This window comes from Numida meleagris, chromosome 11 (genome assembly GCF_002078875.1).
Source record: "Numida meleagris isolate 19003 breed g44 Domestic line chromosome 11, NumMel1.0, whole genome shotgun sequence".
Classification (NCBI taxonomy): domain Eukaryota; kingdom Metazoa; phylum Chordata; class Aves; order Galliformes; family Numididae; genus Numida; species Numida meleagris.
The window spans coordinates 13,578,953-13,597,412 of NC_034419.1; the positions used below are offsets into that span (position 1 = coordinate 13,578,953).

Consider the following 18,460-nt stretch of genomic DNA (forward strand, 5'->3'; position numbering starts at 1 on the left):
ATCCAGTTAATTATTTATCCAAAAACATATTTCTTAAAGTAACCTGGAGTTCTTCATTGTTGTGTAAACCTTTTAAACACGGATGCTGGCACTGGAATGATTGTTACTCCGCGTGTACGTAGTAGAGCCAGGCTGTACCCTTCCCTTTCTCCAGCACAACCTGCAGCAGATACTTAGCAGGTGTTTGTGCAAATGCTAGTGCCACTGCATGTCCCACTGCAGCTTACTCAGAAATGAGCCTGCTGAGAATGCTGGGAGGTACACCTTGGGGTCAAACTGAAATAAAGCAACCTTTAAAAACTTCCCATCAGATAAAATGTGTTCTTTGGCTCTAAAGTCTTTGACGGAGAAGCGGATGTCAATCTGTCCCAAAGAACTGAAAATCCCAATCCCCTGCAAGTGTGCAATGTTTAGCCACTCTTATGGAAAGCAGCTAAACTGTTAGGAGGGGAAGCATCAGGTAAATAAGCCCTGTCCAGAACAAAGGTAAATGAAACTGCACTAACGACCTGCAGGAACTGAACTTTGGTAATTTCTTCTTTTGAAAAGAAATTTGAAAGACCTTTGAAACAAGTTTTTAACTCAACTGCTGTTTTTTGTTATTTTGTATTAAGCAGGCATATAATCATCCACCAAAACGTGTCCAAGTTTGTTTTATAAGTCATTCTTCTGTTTTGCTTTGTTTTTTTACTAAGCCACAAATGCGGTGATTGTCTGTATTCTAGAGCTCTAGACATGTGTCTTGAGTGTTTAATTGCCACAGATCTAATGGCCTGGGATTAATGATTTATTCATGGATTTGCAGACACATTCCTTAACGCAGCGGAGGGCTGTACAGGGTCGAAGAAAACGATTTGATGTGTTGTTAGCTGAGCACAAAAGCAAAACCAGGGAAAAGGAACTTCTTCGACATTCGGATCATCATCAGCAGATGCCCCCTCTCAGGGAACCACATCCCTCACCTACTAAAACTTCCCAGGAGCTGCACCAAAATTCTCATGGAGTTACTCTTACAGAATCAAAGCCTTTATTACCTAATAAACCCAAACCTCACCCCCCCAGTCTTCCAAGGTAAGAGAAATCTGCGTGTCCCATAGTATGAAATTAATACTGATCGCTTCGTCGTGTGGATTTTGAAAGAGAGATGGGGATCTGTGGGACAGGGTAGCATTTTCGCTCTAGGCCTGGTGACTGTCTGTCTGCAATTAGCAATTAACACACTGAGCTGTAACTCATAGCAAGAAGGGTTTGGAGTTCTAAATAGTAGAAGCTGATTTGCATCAATTTAAGCAATTTTGCAACAATTGCTGCTTTTCCAGGGGTACAGTGCCTCCTGTCCTTCCCCTAAGTAGGTATGTTATGAGACTCATATCAATATGATCATATCAAACAACTGTTAATGTAGATTTCCTTCTGTCAGTAGTAAAATATCCATAAGTGCTTTATTGCCAAGCCTCGCCTCAATAACGCCTTTACTACTTCCCTTGCCCAGGCCTCCAGGCTGCCCAGCCCAGCACAGTGGAAATGCCCCTAGCGATTCTCCTTCTGTCCACGAGTCCCCTCAGCCTCCCTTGCCTGCAGCTGAGCCAGCATCTCGGTTATCCAGTGATGAGGGAGAATGTGATGAAAAAGAAGAGCCTGTTGAAAAACTGGATTGTCATTATTCAGGTCATCATCCTCAACCAGCCGCTGTATGTTTTAAGTCAAAGTTAACCTTGGTCTCTCACTGGCTCTGAATTTGTAAACAAATAACTTGGGGGCTTTAAGGGTGGCTTTCTGTAGTGTATATATTTTATTCAGGTTTTAAGGAACTTATTTTCTTACTAATTGATAGTGAAGGTTGATTAATTATTACCATTTTTGACAAAATGTTGGCTGCTTAGTTGAAGAGGACAAGTTGAACCTTAAGGTACAACCTTAGCAGTAGATGAGCCTCCCCTCTAATTTCTGCCTTTTAAAGCCACTTAGTTTATATAAAATCACAAGCTTCCTTGCCTGGCTACAAGCAGGTAAGCTGACAGCTCCTCAGAAGTGATGGCTACGTGTACAAAATTTAAAATAGTTGTTAACTCTGTAGAGATAAAAAATCTAACGTCTATTTTATCCTTGATTTAGACATTTAGAAATGATGATAATTTAGCATGTATGTATAAACAAGTGTTTTGTTACTGAAAGAAGAAAACACCAATAAAAAAAACCCTGTCTTTTCAGTTTTGCACATTTGGTAGTCGGCAAATTGGAAGAGGTTATTACGTGTTCGATAAGCGGTGGAACCACATTCGATGTGCACTTAACTTCATGGTGGAGAAGCATCTTAATTCGCAGATGTGGAAGTGAGTAGAAGTGGAAGAGCTCTTATTCTTGTTGGCATTTGTAGAAACACAAGAAACCTTGTGGTTACTGGAAAGCAGTCCCGTCTTTAGTGAAGACAAAGGTTGATATCGTATGCTTTCCATTTTCTTGCAACTATTAAGCGCTAGCAAAATATTTTAGTACTAGAGTGACTACATCTTGAGATTGATGAATGACTCTAAATATTATTCCAAAGAATGGGAGCTACCTGGCTTCTTGTTTTCCTGTTTCCCCGCAGGAAAATTCCACCAGCATCTAGTAGCACAGCGGCAGTTCGTGCACCGCACCGGACAAATGCGATGCCTGCTTCGCAGTATGGGGTCAGCGCCACGGGTTTCCTCCTCCCCTCCACCGTTATGTCCTCGCCAGCGCTGGTGTCTCCTTCCTGTACGTCTCTGAACAATAAATCGGTACCATCACATGGAACTACACTAAATGCAAATCCTGCTACCTTGGGTGCAGTGGATCCTGTCTGCAGTATGCAATCAAGACAAGTGTCTTCGTCCCCTTCAACACCTACAGTGCTTTCCTCTGTACCTTCACCTATGCCCAGCAAACCTCAGAAGTTGAAATCCAGCAAATCTTTTAAACCTAAGGAATCTTCTGCTGGCAGTGGCACCTGTAACAGCACCGGCAGCGTCAGCAGCGGCGGCGGCTCAGGAAAGAAGCGTAAAAACAGTTCCGCACTGCTAGCACCTTCTCATTCCACAGAGTCCTTTAGAAAAAACTGTGTGGTTAACTCTGGAAACTCGGGGACCTCCTATCATCCGTCGGTGACATCTTCGTCCCACAGCGTTGGCCTCAATTGTATGACTAGCAAAGCTAACTCCGTTAGCCTCAAACATGACCAATCAGGGAGGGGTCCTCCTACTGGAAGCCCTGCAGAATCAATAAAAAGAATGAGTGTGATGATGAACAGCAGCGATTCCACTCTCTCCTTAGGGCCATTTGTTCATCAGTCCAGTGAGCTGACTGTGAACTCGCACAGCAGTTTTTCACATTCGCATCCTTCCCTAGACAAACTAATAGGGAAGAAAAGAAAGTGCCCACCTGGTTCAAGCAGCATAAACAGCAGCAGCAGCAGCAAGTCAAACAAAGTTGCCAAATTGCCATCGGTGAATAACGTTCACGCAAAACACACTGGTGCAATCCCAGGGACGCAAGGACTGATGAACAATTCTCTTCTTCATCAGGTAGGAACTTTTGTCTTGAAGTAAGCCAGTCCGAACGCGTCTGTTCATGTGCTGATATCTAGATGTGTTCTATTAATGATTAATAGCCAATTTCAGATGCTTCAAGGAAAAGACAGTTCTCTTACTTGGTCGTACTCATTTTGAGTCTTTTTTTAAGAGTACGTTTGTGCAGGATTTTTATAATCACTTCAGTACTAAGTGTGAGTTTATTTATGTATTTTTGAAGCAACCTTAAACACAGCATCCCAGGTTCCCACAGATGCTCTCTCCTTGTGAATCGCTCTCAGATGAAATTCAGTTCTTGCACTTAAGAACAAATAATAATAAGATCTTGCAGTCAGCCATGGGACTGAACTGAGTGTCTCAGCCTAACTTCTTGTTTTCGTGTCAGTAATAAACACTCTACAAAGTGGAACATAATGGTGCTGATAACAGAACTGTGATAAAATAAGCCTATTATCCCAAGGTGTCATTGACTAACTTCTTAGTATTAACGAGATTAAATGTTATAAATAAGATAGATAGAAACCTTTGTAGTCTATAAAACAAATATTTACTATAAAAGAAGCAGATCTCATGGATATCTAACTTTAAAAAAAAGTTAGTCTGGGGTTTTACTCTTTTAAGCAGATTGCACTGGAATAGTTTTGGAAAAGAAGTTTCTTGATAAATTAAAATGAGCTTAAACTTCTTAACACTTCACATTGGCTTGAAGGATCATTTGGAGGGGTGAAATAATTTTGTATGCAATGAAAAGAGTATAGAAGGTGGAATTTTAGAGAGCAAACGTGGAACTAGATCTTTCCAGGTGAAAACTCAAGGCACTTTTTGTTTGCTCTGGTGCTAAAAGCCTGAAATCTGAGTGTGCCAAGAGGTAGGAGGTCAGCGAGATCTTTTTCAGATCAGCTTCTGAATTCTGAGTTTCAGCTATAAAGGAAGACTTTCACCTCTTGCATTTAAGATAACAATCGTTTATTTGACCGAACCTTATTTTTGGGCTTAGCTAATAGTTGTTACTTCAACTATGCGATAAAAATAAAGGAAAAATGCAATTTGAAGGAAGGAAGGAAATCGCGTCTAAAACCATTGTCACTTGAACAAGCCCTAGCTCGAGAGTTGTGAAGTTTCAGACAAGCCAACTGCATGTGAGTGGTGTGTCAGATTATGCCTGCTGATTCTCCCCAAAATATGCTCTCAGTGTCCAGAAAATGTCTTTTAAGAGCTCCTGCTATAACAGCCTGGCTCACTCACACTTCTCTTCCGTTTATTTGCTCAAAAGCCAAAGGCACGTCCCTGATAGCTGAATATACCATGGTGAGAAAAGAACTGGACAATTTTCACTACAAGCAAAACCTCCATCTGGAATTCTGGACTCCAAGATGCCTTGAGTTTTCCCAGCTTCCCATGGTCCTCAGGTGTGGAAATCTACTGGACTGTCACTCAAACAAGGAATTTCCCTGAAGCCATGTCTGTAGCAGTGAAAATACTAGAAATGGACACTGGATGAAGTTCAGCCACATAATTGCTCTTATCAGTGTTAACGGTGGTCTGGACTAGTTTGCTACAAATCTGTGAGATTTTACTTACAGGAGTACATCATCTTGCCACTATTTGACATAGATTGGCTGGGCAAAGGAATGTTTTTCTGGGGGGGAAATAAACATTACTGTGGACTTATTTTTATACTGATGGTGTCTTTTGTAGGTGATAGCTGCCAGACGGACACTGTCAGCAGAGGGGACCCCGCGACAAGGGGGAAAAATGCGTGAGGCACAATGGAAAGAAGCCCTCGAGAAGGGAATATGGCTTTAGTGTTTTTATAGCAATGTTCCTTTAATGGAATATAAAAAAATAGCACAATTCAAACAAGCGGTCTGTGTTTTGCCCAGCCTTTTGCGAGTGATTTGGGGTAAGAAGGTATCAGGAGTTGAAAAGCAAACAAACCAACATTAAAAGACCAATAGGAACGGTAAACAGCAAAAACTTGTTTGAGGCCATCGCTCAGAAAACAAGGATAAAAATGCTGCGCTTGCGTGATACAAAATTGATTTCTTATTCCTTTGGATAAGATCTGATTGCAGACGAAAACTGAAGTGAATTGTTTTTTAAGCAGTCCAAAAATATGAAGCAAAGGCAAATAACCTCTAGAACTATGTGCCCAAAGAACGTGTGTCTTGACCTTTACTGTATGCCATCAACCTTTGTTATTTATGAAATAACAACCGTGTTGGTTCCGTTAGGCTGGGTTGGCCTTCCAGCCTGTAAAAAAAAACAAAAAAACAAAAAAAAAAAACAAAAAAAACCCCAGCCCTTTTAAAACGAAGTATTTAAACTATTTAAATATTTTCTAAAAAAAAAAAAAAAAAAAAGAAGAAAAGTCATTCATTTCATGCCTTCTTTGTAGAACGGAAGCGTTACGCTTTCAAGCGCTCCGCTTTGATTTTCTCCCCGGCGCAGTGCAGTGGATCGCAGCCGAGTTCCGCGCCGGGTGCAGCTGTGCCCATGGCAGCCATCCCCCAGGCGAGGAGCTCGGCACGGTTCCGTGTGCCCCCCTGAAGCCGTAGGAAACGTTTTGTCTTGCTTCAGAACACCTCACAGCTGGATTCCGCTCAAGGGCTCCTCGTATTGGGGTTTGGTTCGTCGGGGTTCTTTCGTTCAGTTTTTAGGTGAGGTCTCAAAACGGACTGAACTTTTCTTAAGGGGCAAAGCCAAGGCAAACAGAGTATTGACCAAGAAGACATTTTTCTGCCTTAAAGGGGCGCCAGCTGTCGCTGAGAACAGACAATCTGAGCCTGTCACGTTGTTCCCATTGCCCAGCCTTCCCCGTTTCGGTGGCAAGTCGTACATCAGGGAATCCAAAGCCACTACGAGTAGCAGTCGCTTAGCTGTTTACCTGACGATGCTTTCAGTTTCACCTGAACTTGCTACAAAACCGGTGTCGTACAGCAAAGCAAGCAGCCTCTATGCAGACACTTGAGCTTTTGAATTGAGAAAGATCACACTTAGAAAGCGACGTGTTATAGACTCTTCTTATGCAAACTTTAATTTAAAAAAAAAAAAAAAAAAAAAAAAAAAACCCACACCACTTTTCAGGAGCAGAAGGATTCGTAATGAACAAGGAGCCCTACTGAAAGGAGTGCTGGAACCGTGGTTGGTTTAACGTGAAAGGAACCAAAGTATTATGCCACAAAGAGAAATCAAAATGCGTTAGTAAGTCCCGCCCGTGTGGAGTGAAATCCATGCTGTGGTGAAATCCGTGGGGCAAAAATGTCACGTTGGGACGGTGTCAGTCACAAGTGCAATTTGACTCTTGCAAATGCGAAGGAGACGGCAACTGGGCAAGAACGGAATCTCGTGAGTTTGTGACCAAACTCGCCCCGCTTGTAAGGTTCTGTTGATCTGAAAGCATGATGGCAAGCTCCTGCTCCAGCAGCACTAAAAGCGAGAGCGGAGCTGGGAGCTGCTGGGAGCAGTGGGCTGGAGCAGCGTGGCTCCGAGCACAGAGCTGCGTCCACGTTGTGTTTTAGGTCTGGGTTACAAGCAGAGCGTTGTTCCTGGAGCTTTTAACGTCCCCTAGTTCTGACTGTAAATAACTAAGGAAGCTGAAAATCAATTTCCCTTGCAAAAATGAATTTGCCGTGGCTGGGTTGTTTCTAGACAGATTTTGGTATTAATTTAAGAGATACAGTTTTTATAGTCTTTCCGACTTCTCGTTATGACTCCTGCAGTTTTCTTAACCTAAAAAATTGCTGCAATGATGAACAAAGAATTATACAAGAAAAAAAAAAAAGACATACTTTTGTATCTTTATTTTGGAATTTCTTGTTCTATTATAAATATTGAAGTATCCCTATTTCAGAAGACGTATTTTGTTAATTGATTGTACATATTTAAATATGTATTTTTGCACAGGTCTTTTTTTCTTATATCCAGTTTTGGTACAATTGAGATCATCTAGTATTTATTTATTAATTAATTAAAAAAAAAAAGGCAAAAAAAAAAAAGAAAAAAAGCAAATACTTTTTTTTTTTATATATATATATATATCTATATCTATATCTATAATTTGAAGTGGTTCACTGCCAAGCCAATAGCAACATGCCTACTTTGCAACTCGAGGGATGCCTCCGCGTGCCGGGAGCCGCGTCCCTCGCTCGGCGCCGCTCCTCGGTTGCCTGATTCCCAGAGGACTCCATTGAGTGACACACTGCTTCTCTTTTCTTCGTGTTGGTGTGCGTGCGTGCGCGTCCGTGTGGGTCTCATGTGGTTTCAAACTAATGGAAAAAAACTGAAAGTGCCTGATATAACTCGATCTGAGCTCGGACTGTTGAGACAGCTTCTCCTTAAATGACTTGAATGTTCAGTTGAAATCTCGGAGCTTGCTTTTTCCACCTCTATATAATGCGTGTGTGTGTGTGTATATGTGTGTGTGCATATATATATACATACATGTTTTTATATAGATATATTTCCTAAAGTTGTTAAGATGGATTGACAAAGGAAAGCAAATGATGCTGGTAACTTTTGTACGATGTTTCAATTCGAGTACCTTGCGTTGGAACAACCCCATTGGCAATGCGTACTGGGACGAAGCCAAGAGTTGGAACGTGGACTTAACCAGCAGTTGATTGAACTGTGTCATTTGGGGCAGGATGGGGATGGGGGATAATTCATCCATCGGGAAAACAGTTTAGGAAATGTCCAAAATAGTCCATATTCCAGGAAAACAAAACAAAAACCCAGTCAGTACCTCTCGACACCACTCAGAAACAAAGGGGTGATTTCCAAATGACATTTCTAAGGCAGTTTGTCTTCCTGTAAGAGTTCTCTTGCCAAGGAATCTCTCTCATCTCTCACTCATTCTGTCCCGGAGGAGGGAATTGGGCTTGGAAAGATTCTTCACGTTTCGCTGTTGAGCAGAAAAATAATCATTTTTTTTACATTTTGTGCGAGATATTTTACGTTGTTTTAAAGGTAATTTTAAAAAATGAGCACTACATAATGTCAATGTGAATGTAGGCCTTGAAAGCGTCTTGCTCGGTGTTGAGCCTGGTTCTAAAAGCAATCTCCTGTGTACAATGTGTGAATAGTTTGATAATTTGTATACATAATCAAGAGCATCTGATCAGCTGAACTCTGTGTTGGCTGCTGTATAGTACATGAACAAATGTCATGGGATAGAAAAATTACTTTGGATATTTAAAAGAAAAAAATAAATATATAGTCTATTTGTTTTGTAACAAGTTTCTGTAAATAAAATAATTTATACTATTTATAAGAAAAAGTTGTGCTTTGCTTCATGACAGAGATTAGTTTGTTGAACAAACATGTTACTAAACAAGGCAATAAAATTAGGACTTTTCAATAAATGAGGTTGGTTGCATGGAACGCATCCTCTGTTTCTGCTTCATTTTCCACTCCCTCACCTTCCAGCGAGCCCACGGCCGGCGCTGCTGCCTCGCGAGCTCCGTGTGCTGCGGGCTGCTCCACGCTGTGACTCACAGCTCTTGCATGGGCCGGGCGAGCTCTGCGCAACCGGTCCGACTCCTGCACCACTGCCACAGCCCAGTGCTCTTATTTTCTTTCATTTTGTTTCTTATTTATTTTAGCGCTAAGTTTTCTTCAGTATTTGGAATAAATGCTGGACGAAATGCGGGGGGGGTCAGGCAGTAAAGTTTGCTTCCGGTACCGGTGTTTCTATACCTACATTAGGGTGGTGTTGGCCGAATGTTTTCATCTCACCTTCCTGCAAGTATCTTCTGGGTTTTTTTCCCCCTTTATTTTTCCTACTAGCAGTTCCTAACCCCTGCTCCTTGCTGTCAGCTGCTGGCACTGGAGTTGTGCTGGGCTCCGCCACAGACGTGTGTTTGTGCAGCAGAGCTCTTTGCTTGCCATCAGCTCCATCTGCATCCGAGGCAGAATTGAAGGCGTAACTCGGCTTTTAACTGCATTTAAAACAGGATTCTGTATCCCCTAAGACTGACACGGTAAAGAAAGAGGTAAACAATGAGTTTATCCCTATAACTGAGCTCCGTGAGGTGTCATGGAGCTCGGCATGTGCTGAGTGTCTCTCCCTTTGCCGCACTAGGCGCCGCTGGCGGGCACACCGCACTGCAGTTCTGCATGGGAGAGAGCTGAGCCTCTGCGTCGGCTGCTGCTTCTCCCAGCAAGTTGATGGGCTCAGCAGCAGAGGTTTGTCATGGAAAATGCCTTTTGATCACAGCTGGAGCGTAGCCCAGCAATCTCTGAGGTCCTGGAGTTTGTGGGCAGGAAGCAGTGCCTCTGCTGCCACTCTCAGAGGAGGATGCCTACACCCAGGAGGAGGCGTTGGCCCCGCGCCTTTGCCACACGTGCAGCGAGCACAGCAGAGCCCTGCGAGCCGTGCACGTCACAGCCTGCCCTCACTTACTGAGGCAACCGGTAGAAGAGCTTGCCACTGGCTTTATTTAAATGCAAATTCGGGTTCGTTCATTATCATCACGTTCGGCTGCAACAAATAATCAAACACACGTGGCTTGTATGGTCGGCCATGAGACTCTTAATTTGACTGAATGCTTTTCTCAGTGCTTTGGCTCAATACTGCATTAGCTATTGGATTGGTTCCTAACAAGCAGCGTGGGATCTTTGTTGCAGAAAAGCAGCATGTGCTTGATTTGCTTTTGTTTTTCTGGTGCACCAAACTTAGGAAACGCTCAGAAACCTTCTCTGAAGCTGTTCAAATTAACCTGGATTTAAACTTCAGTGCAAGGAAGGAAAACCAGCCTGAGATGAGCAGGCAGCAGGTTGCGTCCAAGCCAGTCAAGTCACTGACAGCTGTCACCCCGTCCATACCAATTCTTGAGCATCATCAGCAAGGACAGGGCACTGCTGCTTCGTTTCGCTGCTCTTTAACAGTGCTGGAAGTTTCCTTCATCCTCTGTCTTACAGCTGAGCTCCATTCACTTACCTGCATCCGTGCCTGTCCACAAACGGTCAGTGTTGCCTGCAAGGCCAGAGCTCAAACTCTGGAGCCCAATCTTCAGTGCGAGATGAAACACTCTTTGGCAGGGCAGCAGACTCAGGTGAGCCCAAGGACAGTCACACACCAACTCGATTTCAACTGCTTTGTAGAAGAGCTTTAGCCACAGACCCTAGGACATCCCACCTCCTTTCCCTCCCTGCTGCGTTCCCACAGCTTAACGATGGCGAATGTATTGCAGAGCAGGGTGGGAAGCGTCGCAGTGGTGAGGCTGCAGCTTGGAAGTTCAAGTCCAACCACCTCGGTGCCAGAGCTAGGTTGGCCTCCCAGGGGGAAAGCGGAGAATGGCAGTAGTTCAAGGAACCGCACAGGATTAAATTTCGAGAGAGAATGTACAACTTTGGCATGCAGACTATAAATCTGCGGCTAGGTGTCAGGACCGACGCACAAATTGGGTCAGACTGACACAATCAGAATTAAGTTGAAATCACCAGCTGAAACAAGCCAAAGGAAAATGTTATCATTGGACACTGAGAGACAAGTGAAAGTTGCCTCAGTGCTTAAAGGAAGCAGAAATCCTATCACTTCTGCTTGACATAGAAATTGAAGCACTAGATTCAGATGAGGGCAAGTCCAGGGGTCTTTAAAAATCCTCTAGTGCTCACTGTTCTAGGCAGTGCTGTCATCTTGACAAACACAAGTATTTTGAAAGGAAAATTCACTTATGCCCAAGAAAGGAAGTCCCTCAATTGAGCGAGCCCTATGGCTCATGCTGTTTGTAGCACTGCCATCTAATATCCTTAATGCTTGAATCCAGGGACAGCGGAAGAGATGTTCCCAAAAGGCAGCCAGAACTGAAGCCTTCCAACCCTGCTCGATATCAATTCTAGAAAAAGAAAACATCTCTTCTGCCTTACACTGCAATTCTCTCCTGCTAAGAATTCACTCTGTCTAGACAGCCAAAAATTTGCTCTTTTTGAGCACTATTGCATTATTCTGCAATTATTTCTTTTCACCTTCGATTCAAATACAAAAGTCTTACCAAAAAAAAAGGGTAGGATCGCTGTGTTCTTTCTGTACAGACCTTGACTCTGCTTTGCTGTTAAGTATTGAACACTATACACATTCAAGTAAAAGAATGAAATATATTCCAGTAGATCAATTGTACCATACATTTAATAAATGAACTGGGATCCATACACCAAAACAAAACATTGTGTACATAATGAAGTGGAAAGTAAAAACATGAGCTCTCTCGCTACTGTTATTTTTTTTTCTTTACCTACAGTATACCGAGTTATACAATATATTTATAGGTTACTTCCAAAATGCTTTAAACATCTACATTTTGCATTCCCTTGCATTAGAAAAATTACATATTAATTACTCTGGAAAGTTTCTGAACTCTGTTTAGCAGCAAATCTCCTTTCTTGATGGTTTCTTGGTACTGCCAATTCTTGCTATCCGGCCTAGAAATTGACAAGGGGAAAAAACAAAAAAAAGAGCGTTTAGAGTTGAGATCTTTTACCTCATGATACTTACTACAAGAATGTAAATGGGATCACAATGCACAGAAATCAACCGGGCTGTAACATGGAACTTCCAGGAACTGATGTCCTACCTGTTCGTTTCTACAATCTCATTTACTTTGTCTATTTTGCAGTGTAATCGCCCAGCTGCAATGAATCTTGAAAGCTCCCTAAAGTAAAGAGAAAAAACCAAGACTGTTAAACGACACTTCACCCAGGAACCACAGGCCTACAAGCAGAGAATCTGCTGTTACAAAACAACATTGTCATCTAACTATTTATACTACATATATTTAACATGCAATATATTTTCATAAGGTATCTTATGCACTCTCATCTTTTTAAAGCTCGGACATGAAACAAGAACAATCATTCTAACAATCCTAATACAGATTTGTCTTAGTGTTTTCTTCTCAGGCCAAAATCTCATCTTGACTTAAAAGCCAGACTCGTTGCTTAGCTCAGCTGTTCGAATTCAATGGTGGCAGTCAGGTAAGATGCATATTCAGAATTCATCCTGATGTAAATGTTGTCAATTCATTTTGAAGGCCTCTTGGTAGCTCCTTGTTTCCTAGCAGTTCTAAACACTTGGTTTGCTTTGCTTAATCAGCTGGTGTTCCACGTAACATTGCTGATGTTATAATAAATAAATAAGAATAATTTAAAAAATCCTGGGATATATGGTAAGGCAAAGTCAGAACTACTAATAAACTAGCAAGAAGCACAAAAGCCAGTATGACTTAGAAACATTTACCTCTGAATTGAACGGTATTTGTTGTCTCTTGAAACACCTATTAATTCATTTCTGAATATTTCAAGCAGTATTCCTATTTCTGTAACGCTTTTTCTATGCTAGAAAATCTGAAATCTCTTTAGGAAAGAAGAACGACTCCTGTGAAAGCATTCGAAACGTTTCACGTACACAGCCAAGGTTAAAGTCAGTTCCTCACTTCTTATCAGTTACTGTCATGATCGAAATCTGATTTTATTTCTTACACTAGAAAACAAATTGCAAATTGAGACTGCAATGTACCTCTGATTTAAGTGAAAAACACCAGATTCTATTCACGGAGCAGAAAGCAAGCAAAGCTACATGAGGAGACATGTGGGGCAAGATAACATGCGTGAATGTGAATATTTACCTTGGTGTATTTGTGAACTGTGTTGTCTTCTAAAATGTTAAAGGCTATGGCTCATTGAGGCCCATAGATATAGCATAATATAGAACAAAATTACTCACTCATGAAAGACTAGCTTTTCAAATGACCCTTATAGTGAAAGCAGAACTGGAAGAGTTCTCATGAGAAACTGTTTTCAAATTATCTTCTTTACTGAAACATCAGATTCACTCAAATGCAGCCAATCTCTTCCACAAACACATTCCTTAGGTAGGCTTAGAACAAACGTTTTACTTAAAAAGCTTAATGACTTACTGATCTATGAATTCTACACTGACTCCAAATGCTTCTGCCATGTATCCTAATGTCAGTGACCGGTAGGATTCGAGGAGCTGGCTATATGCATGAATTCTCATTTCCCGTACGTAATATCGATAGTGAGGTGCAAACAGCCAATCCTTTTTCATCTCTTGCTCTACAATAGCTGCAACAAGAAAAAGAAATCTCATCAGTAAGAAACGTGTGAAAGTATCATCTAGATAAATAAAACAGTTAATACACAATCAGCGTGAGCGAAACTACATTATCCTCTTACACAGTTCTGGATATGAAAGGTATTCCGTGCTGTACGAAAGTAAGTTTGTAAGAACCATAGTTGTTGTAGAACCAGAAGTAGTAATTAAATGCAAGCATTACTGTGACAAAGCCGGTGACCCTGCTTGTCATCATGGAATACTTTTAGGATGTGAATTGCTCTCCCCTGTACACTGCAGGGAAACCACCTCACCTTGTAAGCCAAGTCCAGCTTTCCACAAAACGAAGAGCTCTTTCTGCTTTTTCTAAATATCTGATTTTCTGCTTTTCTAAAAAGAACTGCCAAGAATGAAAAAAGTTTTCTGAAAAGCTTTTCTTCTATACACAAACCAAACTGGAAAGCTAATGGCAACAACAGCGACGAAAGCTTCCAATTACAGGCTGAGATTTCAGTGTCCCTGGGCACAAGGCCTTTAGTTTATTTCAAAGATCCAGTTTCCAAAGCTTTCCCATTTGGCCTGGTTATTCAGGTAAAATGCTGCTCCATAGCTGTGTTCCAAGTCTTTTCCAGCTAATTAGATGTAACCTTTCATGAGGCTCATATATGTTTTTTTAAATCATACAGCATCAAACTTTACATCACCGTCTAATTTTTTTTTTTAGTCTTCTGCTCTAGTTGTAGACTGTAGCTACTCCATAGAAGCTGTGAATGATGCGAAGCAAGCCACTACAGCACCTGAAATGCTCTTAGAAGAAACAAGATAGCTTTACCTAATGACTGGAAAAAGGCTGCGTATCGGCACTCGTAAAGAGAAAAGAGATACTGTCGTACAGCTGGCAAACTGTGTAACACCTCCAGAATCTCTGCTCCTTTAATAACCTGAAAACGAACAGAAAACATGTTTAAATACTAACCTGCTTATCTCCAGGCTAAAAGGAATAAAGAAAGGCTGGGTCTGTTGGAACCAGTTACCACCTGCTTTCCTTACCTTTTCCCTAAGGTCAGGTCTGTCTAACGCAATCATGCTGACATAGACAGTGTAGGTTACAAATGTTTTGTAGTCCATAAGTTCATAGGATGTAAACGTTGAAACTGTATCGAGGAAGAGCTCTGCTGCCTGTTTGAAATCTCGAATAGCTACACAGTACAGACCCTGGTACACTTTTAGACGATTTCTCCTATCCCAGTCTCCTCCTTCTTCTATTAGACTTAAAATAGAACAAAAAGAAAAATTACTTATGTAAAATTATTGTGGGATAAGTTACATGAAACAAGTACAGCAAATCAACTGATACCATGTGATTAGAGAAAGCATAATCTCTTATATGCTACAACTTGCTGAAACAATCTAGGCTTCTTGTCCCTGTCAGGGGTAGCAATGACACTTCCTTGAGATGTGCACATAAACTTTACCATCAACTTCAGCTGCACCAACCACTTCTTTTGCTGCTAAAATCAAAGCTGTCCAACTAACAGCACAGAAAGAAGTTACCAATGGACCAGCCAGACTTTCAATACTCACAATAGTCACCGCAATTTTACATTATAAGCAAAGCCACAGGTAAAGATAAAATCTGTTCAGAAAGCAATGCGCCAAATAATAAGAATCATAATAATCTGTGCTCAAGGAGCACTATAACCAGGAAGGACCTCTGACATGGTCTCTCATGGCACCACTAGAGACTGGAAGCTGCAGCTTGCTACAGGAACCAGTGAAGTATTAAACCCTGAGAGCGCAGAGACAAGCTACCTGTGGAAATGAGGGAATAAAGTGCTGGCACTGGGCTCTTGCTTCTAGAGGAGAAACCATCAGTTTACCAATCCAGCTGGATGTGTTGGGTTCAGGTGGCATTCCTGCACTGCACTTTATTGTGCAGTATCATCACATCCAAACTTGTCTTCTAACAGCTACAGAAGAGAGAACTGAAACAACACACCAGCCTTGCTATTTTTATTTCCCTCATAAAAGACTGAGAAACAGGAAGCTCTCTAGTCCAAGTTAACAACTGCCCATCATTCTGTGATTCTGTCTCATAGGCTGTCATTGTCATTTCTTGATAGCAAGGTGGGCTGTTTTTTGGGGGTTTTTTTTCCCCTCATTTCTTTTGTTACAGTTTGTCTGGAAAGTGCCTTAGTGCACTCTGCCAACCCAACCAGTACCTTTTTGCCTTTTCAATGTTCCGTGTGATGAGGTCGTTGTCCATGTAAAACAAGCCGATCCGTAGGAGATAGAAAACAATATCCAGACGATGTCCCAGTGCCACAGTTTTGTCATAAGTCTTGCGGAACGCAGTCAGAGCTCCCTCCTAACAAAACAATCGCTTGTATTACAAGAATGTTCAAAGCAATCAGAAGATTTGCAAGACATCTGTCGTAAGTACATTAATTGAGTTCCATCGACAGTCCTGTCAGGAAAGTCTAAAGACACAAGTGAAAAACAACATCTACAAATGGAAAATAGCTTTTTCATTTTCAAGAAAAGTGTGTGTTTGTTTGTTTGTTTTTTAAAAAACAGCTTCTCACTTGTTTATTTAAGTTTCCATAACCCTCCCCTATCTACTACCTGTTTATGTGCTGTGCCATAGAGAAAATACACTGCAAGTCAGCCAGTTGCCACTCAGCACTCCCCGGAACCTGCCCACCCATGGAGATTACAATGCTGTGTTTCTAACGTGAATTCATAAAACTCGTGCTACTGCCTTAGCGTCACCTGGGACTGAATTGTTTTTCTTTGGGGTCTAGTATGATGCTATGTTTTGGTTTTAGGAGGAAAATGATGTTGATAACACACTGATGTTTCTAGTTGTTGCTAAGCAGTGTTGTACAGAGCCAAGGCCATTGCAGTTTCTCAGCTCCTATTAGGGAAGGGCTGGAGAGGGGGGGGTTCCAAAGAGCTGGGAGGGGCACAGAATTAGGACAGTGGCCAAAGGGCAATTCCACACTATATGACATCATGCAGGAGGAGAGTTTTGAAAGGAGCAGGAATTCATCTCACTCTCTTTTGCTGTTTGGGGGGCTAGCTGGGCATCAGTCAGGAGGTGGTAAGCAACTGCTTGTGCATCACTTGTTATATACATTTACATATACATATATATATGTATATACACACATCTATCCATATATATGTAGTCATAACAATTATCCTTTTCCTCTTCTCTGAGTTAGTAAATAGTTTTATCTCAACCCACAAGTTCTCCTCCATCCCCCCCTCTACCCAATTCTCTCCCCCATTTCCACTGGGAAGATGAGGGAGTGAGTGAATGTGTGCTGCTTACCCACTTGCCAAGTTAAACCACAACAGCTATGAACCCACCTTGTCCCCAATCCTGCACAGGTACTCAGCTTTGGCCATCATTGCATCTCGGATTTCACTCTCCCCCAAGATCTTTTCAGCATCCTCTAGTTCGTTGTCAAGCCGTTTCAATTCCTCCTCGTTTGCTTTTTTCATTTTGCTCAACAGCTCTGTGTCTATCTGCCACTCCAGAGACTTGCAGAGTGCTTCATAATACGGAGCCATGTCTGAAAGAAAAGCCAGAATGCTTTGCTGCAAGAGGTGTATGCATTTCAGAGCAGAACACGGAAGGACAACACAATTGACCATCACGTCCTCCTGCAGCCAGGTACCTGTGATGTCCATGCAGTCAGCAGCAAGTTAATGGGCCACCACTTCAGTGGCCCTTGTCTGTCACATTTCTATTTGCTGATTTTCTAACTCTGCTGTAACTCAGCACTTTCCTCACTACTTATTTACCTAACCTCTTGCACAGTGAGCCCAGCCATAGCTCGCAGCTTTTAAACCACCGAAAGCCACACTAAGTACGCTGGAAGCCAGGAACGAGGCAGCACAACACCGTGCCCGAAGCCCTCCCTACCCCCGCAGCCCAACTCTTCCTGCCCTCGGGGCCGACTGACGGCCAGGGGGGCTGCGTCTACAGACAGGCACAGAAACGTACACACGGACACAAGACCGCCAGACCATCTCGGGACTACCCTGAGGCAGCCAGAGTCGGCTCCCCCCTGCCTCCAGCCCCCGGACGGACCCGGCCCGCTGACAGACAGCCAGGCACTGGGACAGACAGATCCTCGCTCCGGCCACACTCACTGTGAAGCCTCACGGCCGCCATCAGCTCGTCCCGCGCGGCGGGGTCGGGAGCGCGAGGCCGAAGGCTGAGGAGGAAGCGGAGCTGAGCGATACGGAGGTCGGGGTTCTTGGGCAGCCCCTCCTCCTCCAGGTTCTCCAGCGGCATGGCTGCGGGGCTCGGGACAGCTCGGAACGGCGGTGGGCACCGGGGCAGCGGCGGCGCGGCCCAGTGACTCAGCCGCGACGGGCGGAAACGGCGGCCTCACTTCCGGCGCTGTCGCCCGCTCTGCAGCGCCCCCTTTCGGCCCGGAGGTGTGCGAGCGCTGGGCCGCGCCTCACGGCCGGGGAGTGCGCATGCGTGGAGCGGCAGCTGCGCGTGGTGGGGGGTAGAGAACGTTGTGTCAGTGCGCATGCGCAGGACGGGCCAAAGCGGCCGCGCGCGGTCTATAGGGGGTGCACGTGCACAGCGCGTGATGTGCGGGGTGTGCGGAGTTTGTAGGGGTTGTGCGTGAGTGACAGAAGCTATGGGAGCTGTACGCAGCCCGTACGGAGTGCACGTGTACAGTGCGGGCTATAGGCGCTGTGCACAGAGTCACATGCATTTTGCAGCCCGTAAGGGTGATGCATGCAGTCTGTAGCAGACCTTGTAAGTTGTACAGCATCCTACTATTAAAGCAGAGAGAACCAGTGCTTG

The 18,460-nt window shown here is 43.2% G+C and overlaps 2 protein-coding genes across 4 annotated transcripts in view; one reads left to right on the plus strand and one right to left on the minus strand.

The window, feature by feature from the left end:
* The window catches only part of ATXN7 (ataxin 7), a 66,237-nt gene extending 57,304 nt beyond the window's left edge, over nucleotides 1-8,933 (plus strand). For all 3 annotated transcript variants that reach the window (XM_021409983.1, XM_021409982.1, XM_021409984.1), the window contains 5 exons: nucleotides 806-1,071; nucleotides 1,493-1,691; nucleotides 2,212-2,333; nucleotides 2,591-3,545; nucleotides 4,825-8,933. In XM_021409983.1, coding sequence (XP_021265658.1) covers nucleotides 806-1,071; nucleotides 1,493-1,691; nucleotides 2,212-2,333; nucleotides 2,591-3,545; nucleotides 4,825-4,842 — 1,560 coding nt within the window. In that variant the 3' untranslated portion in view covers nucleotides 4,843-8,933. The remainder of the gene's footprint in view (nucleotides 1-805; nucleotides 1,072-1,492; nucleotides 1,692-2,211; nucleotides 2,334-2,590; nucleotides 3,546-4,824) is intronic.
* Nucleotides 11,662-18,049, minus strand: PSMD6 (proteasome 26S subunit, non-ATPase 6). Its single transcript, XM_021409985.1, has 8 exons — nucleotides 17,788-18,049; nucleotides 16,999-17,204; nucleotides 15,846-15,991; nucleotides 14,674-14,893; nucleotides 14,456-14,564; nucleotides 13,466-13,634; nucleotides 12,125-12,202; nucleotides 11,662-11,972 (listed from the first exon to the last, which is right to left on the minus strand). The coding sequence occupies exons 1-8, from the start codon at nucleotides 17,930-17,932 to the stop codon at nucleotides 11,876-11,878; spliced, it is 1,170 nt and encodes a 389-aa protein (XP_021265660.1). The 5' UTR covers nucleotides 17,933-18,049; the 3' UTR covers nucleotides 11,662-11,875.

Bases quoted from the DNA above. Each gene is read 5' to 3' on its own strand.
- PSMD6 (XM_021409985.1), bottom strand. From the start codon at position 17,932: ATGCCGCTGGAGAACCTGGAGGAGGAGGGGCTGCCCAAGAACCCCGAC. The intron at 14,565-14,673 runs GTAAGGAAAGCA...GTTCGTTTTCAG, and splicing joins GACCTGACCTTAGGGAAAAG to GTTATTAAAGGAGCAGAGAT. The intron at 12,203-13,465 runs GTAAGTCATTAA...TCTTTACTTTAG, and splicing joins AGTGTAGAATTCATAGATCA to GGAGCTTTCAAGATTCATTG.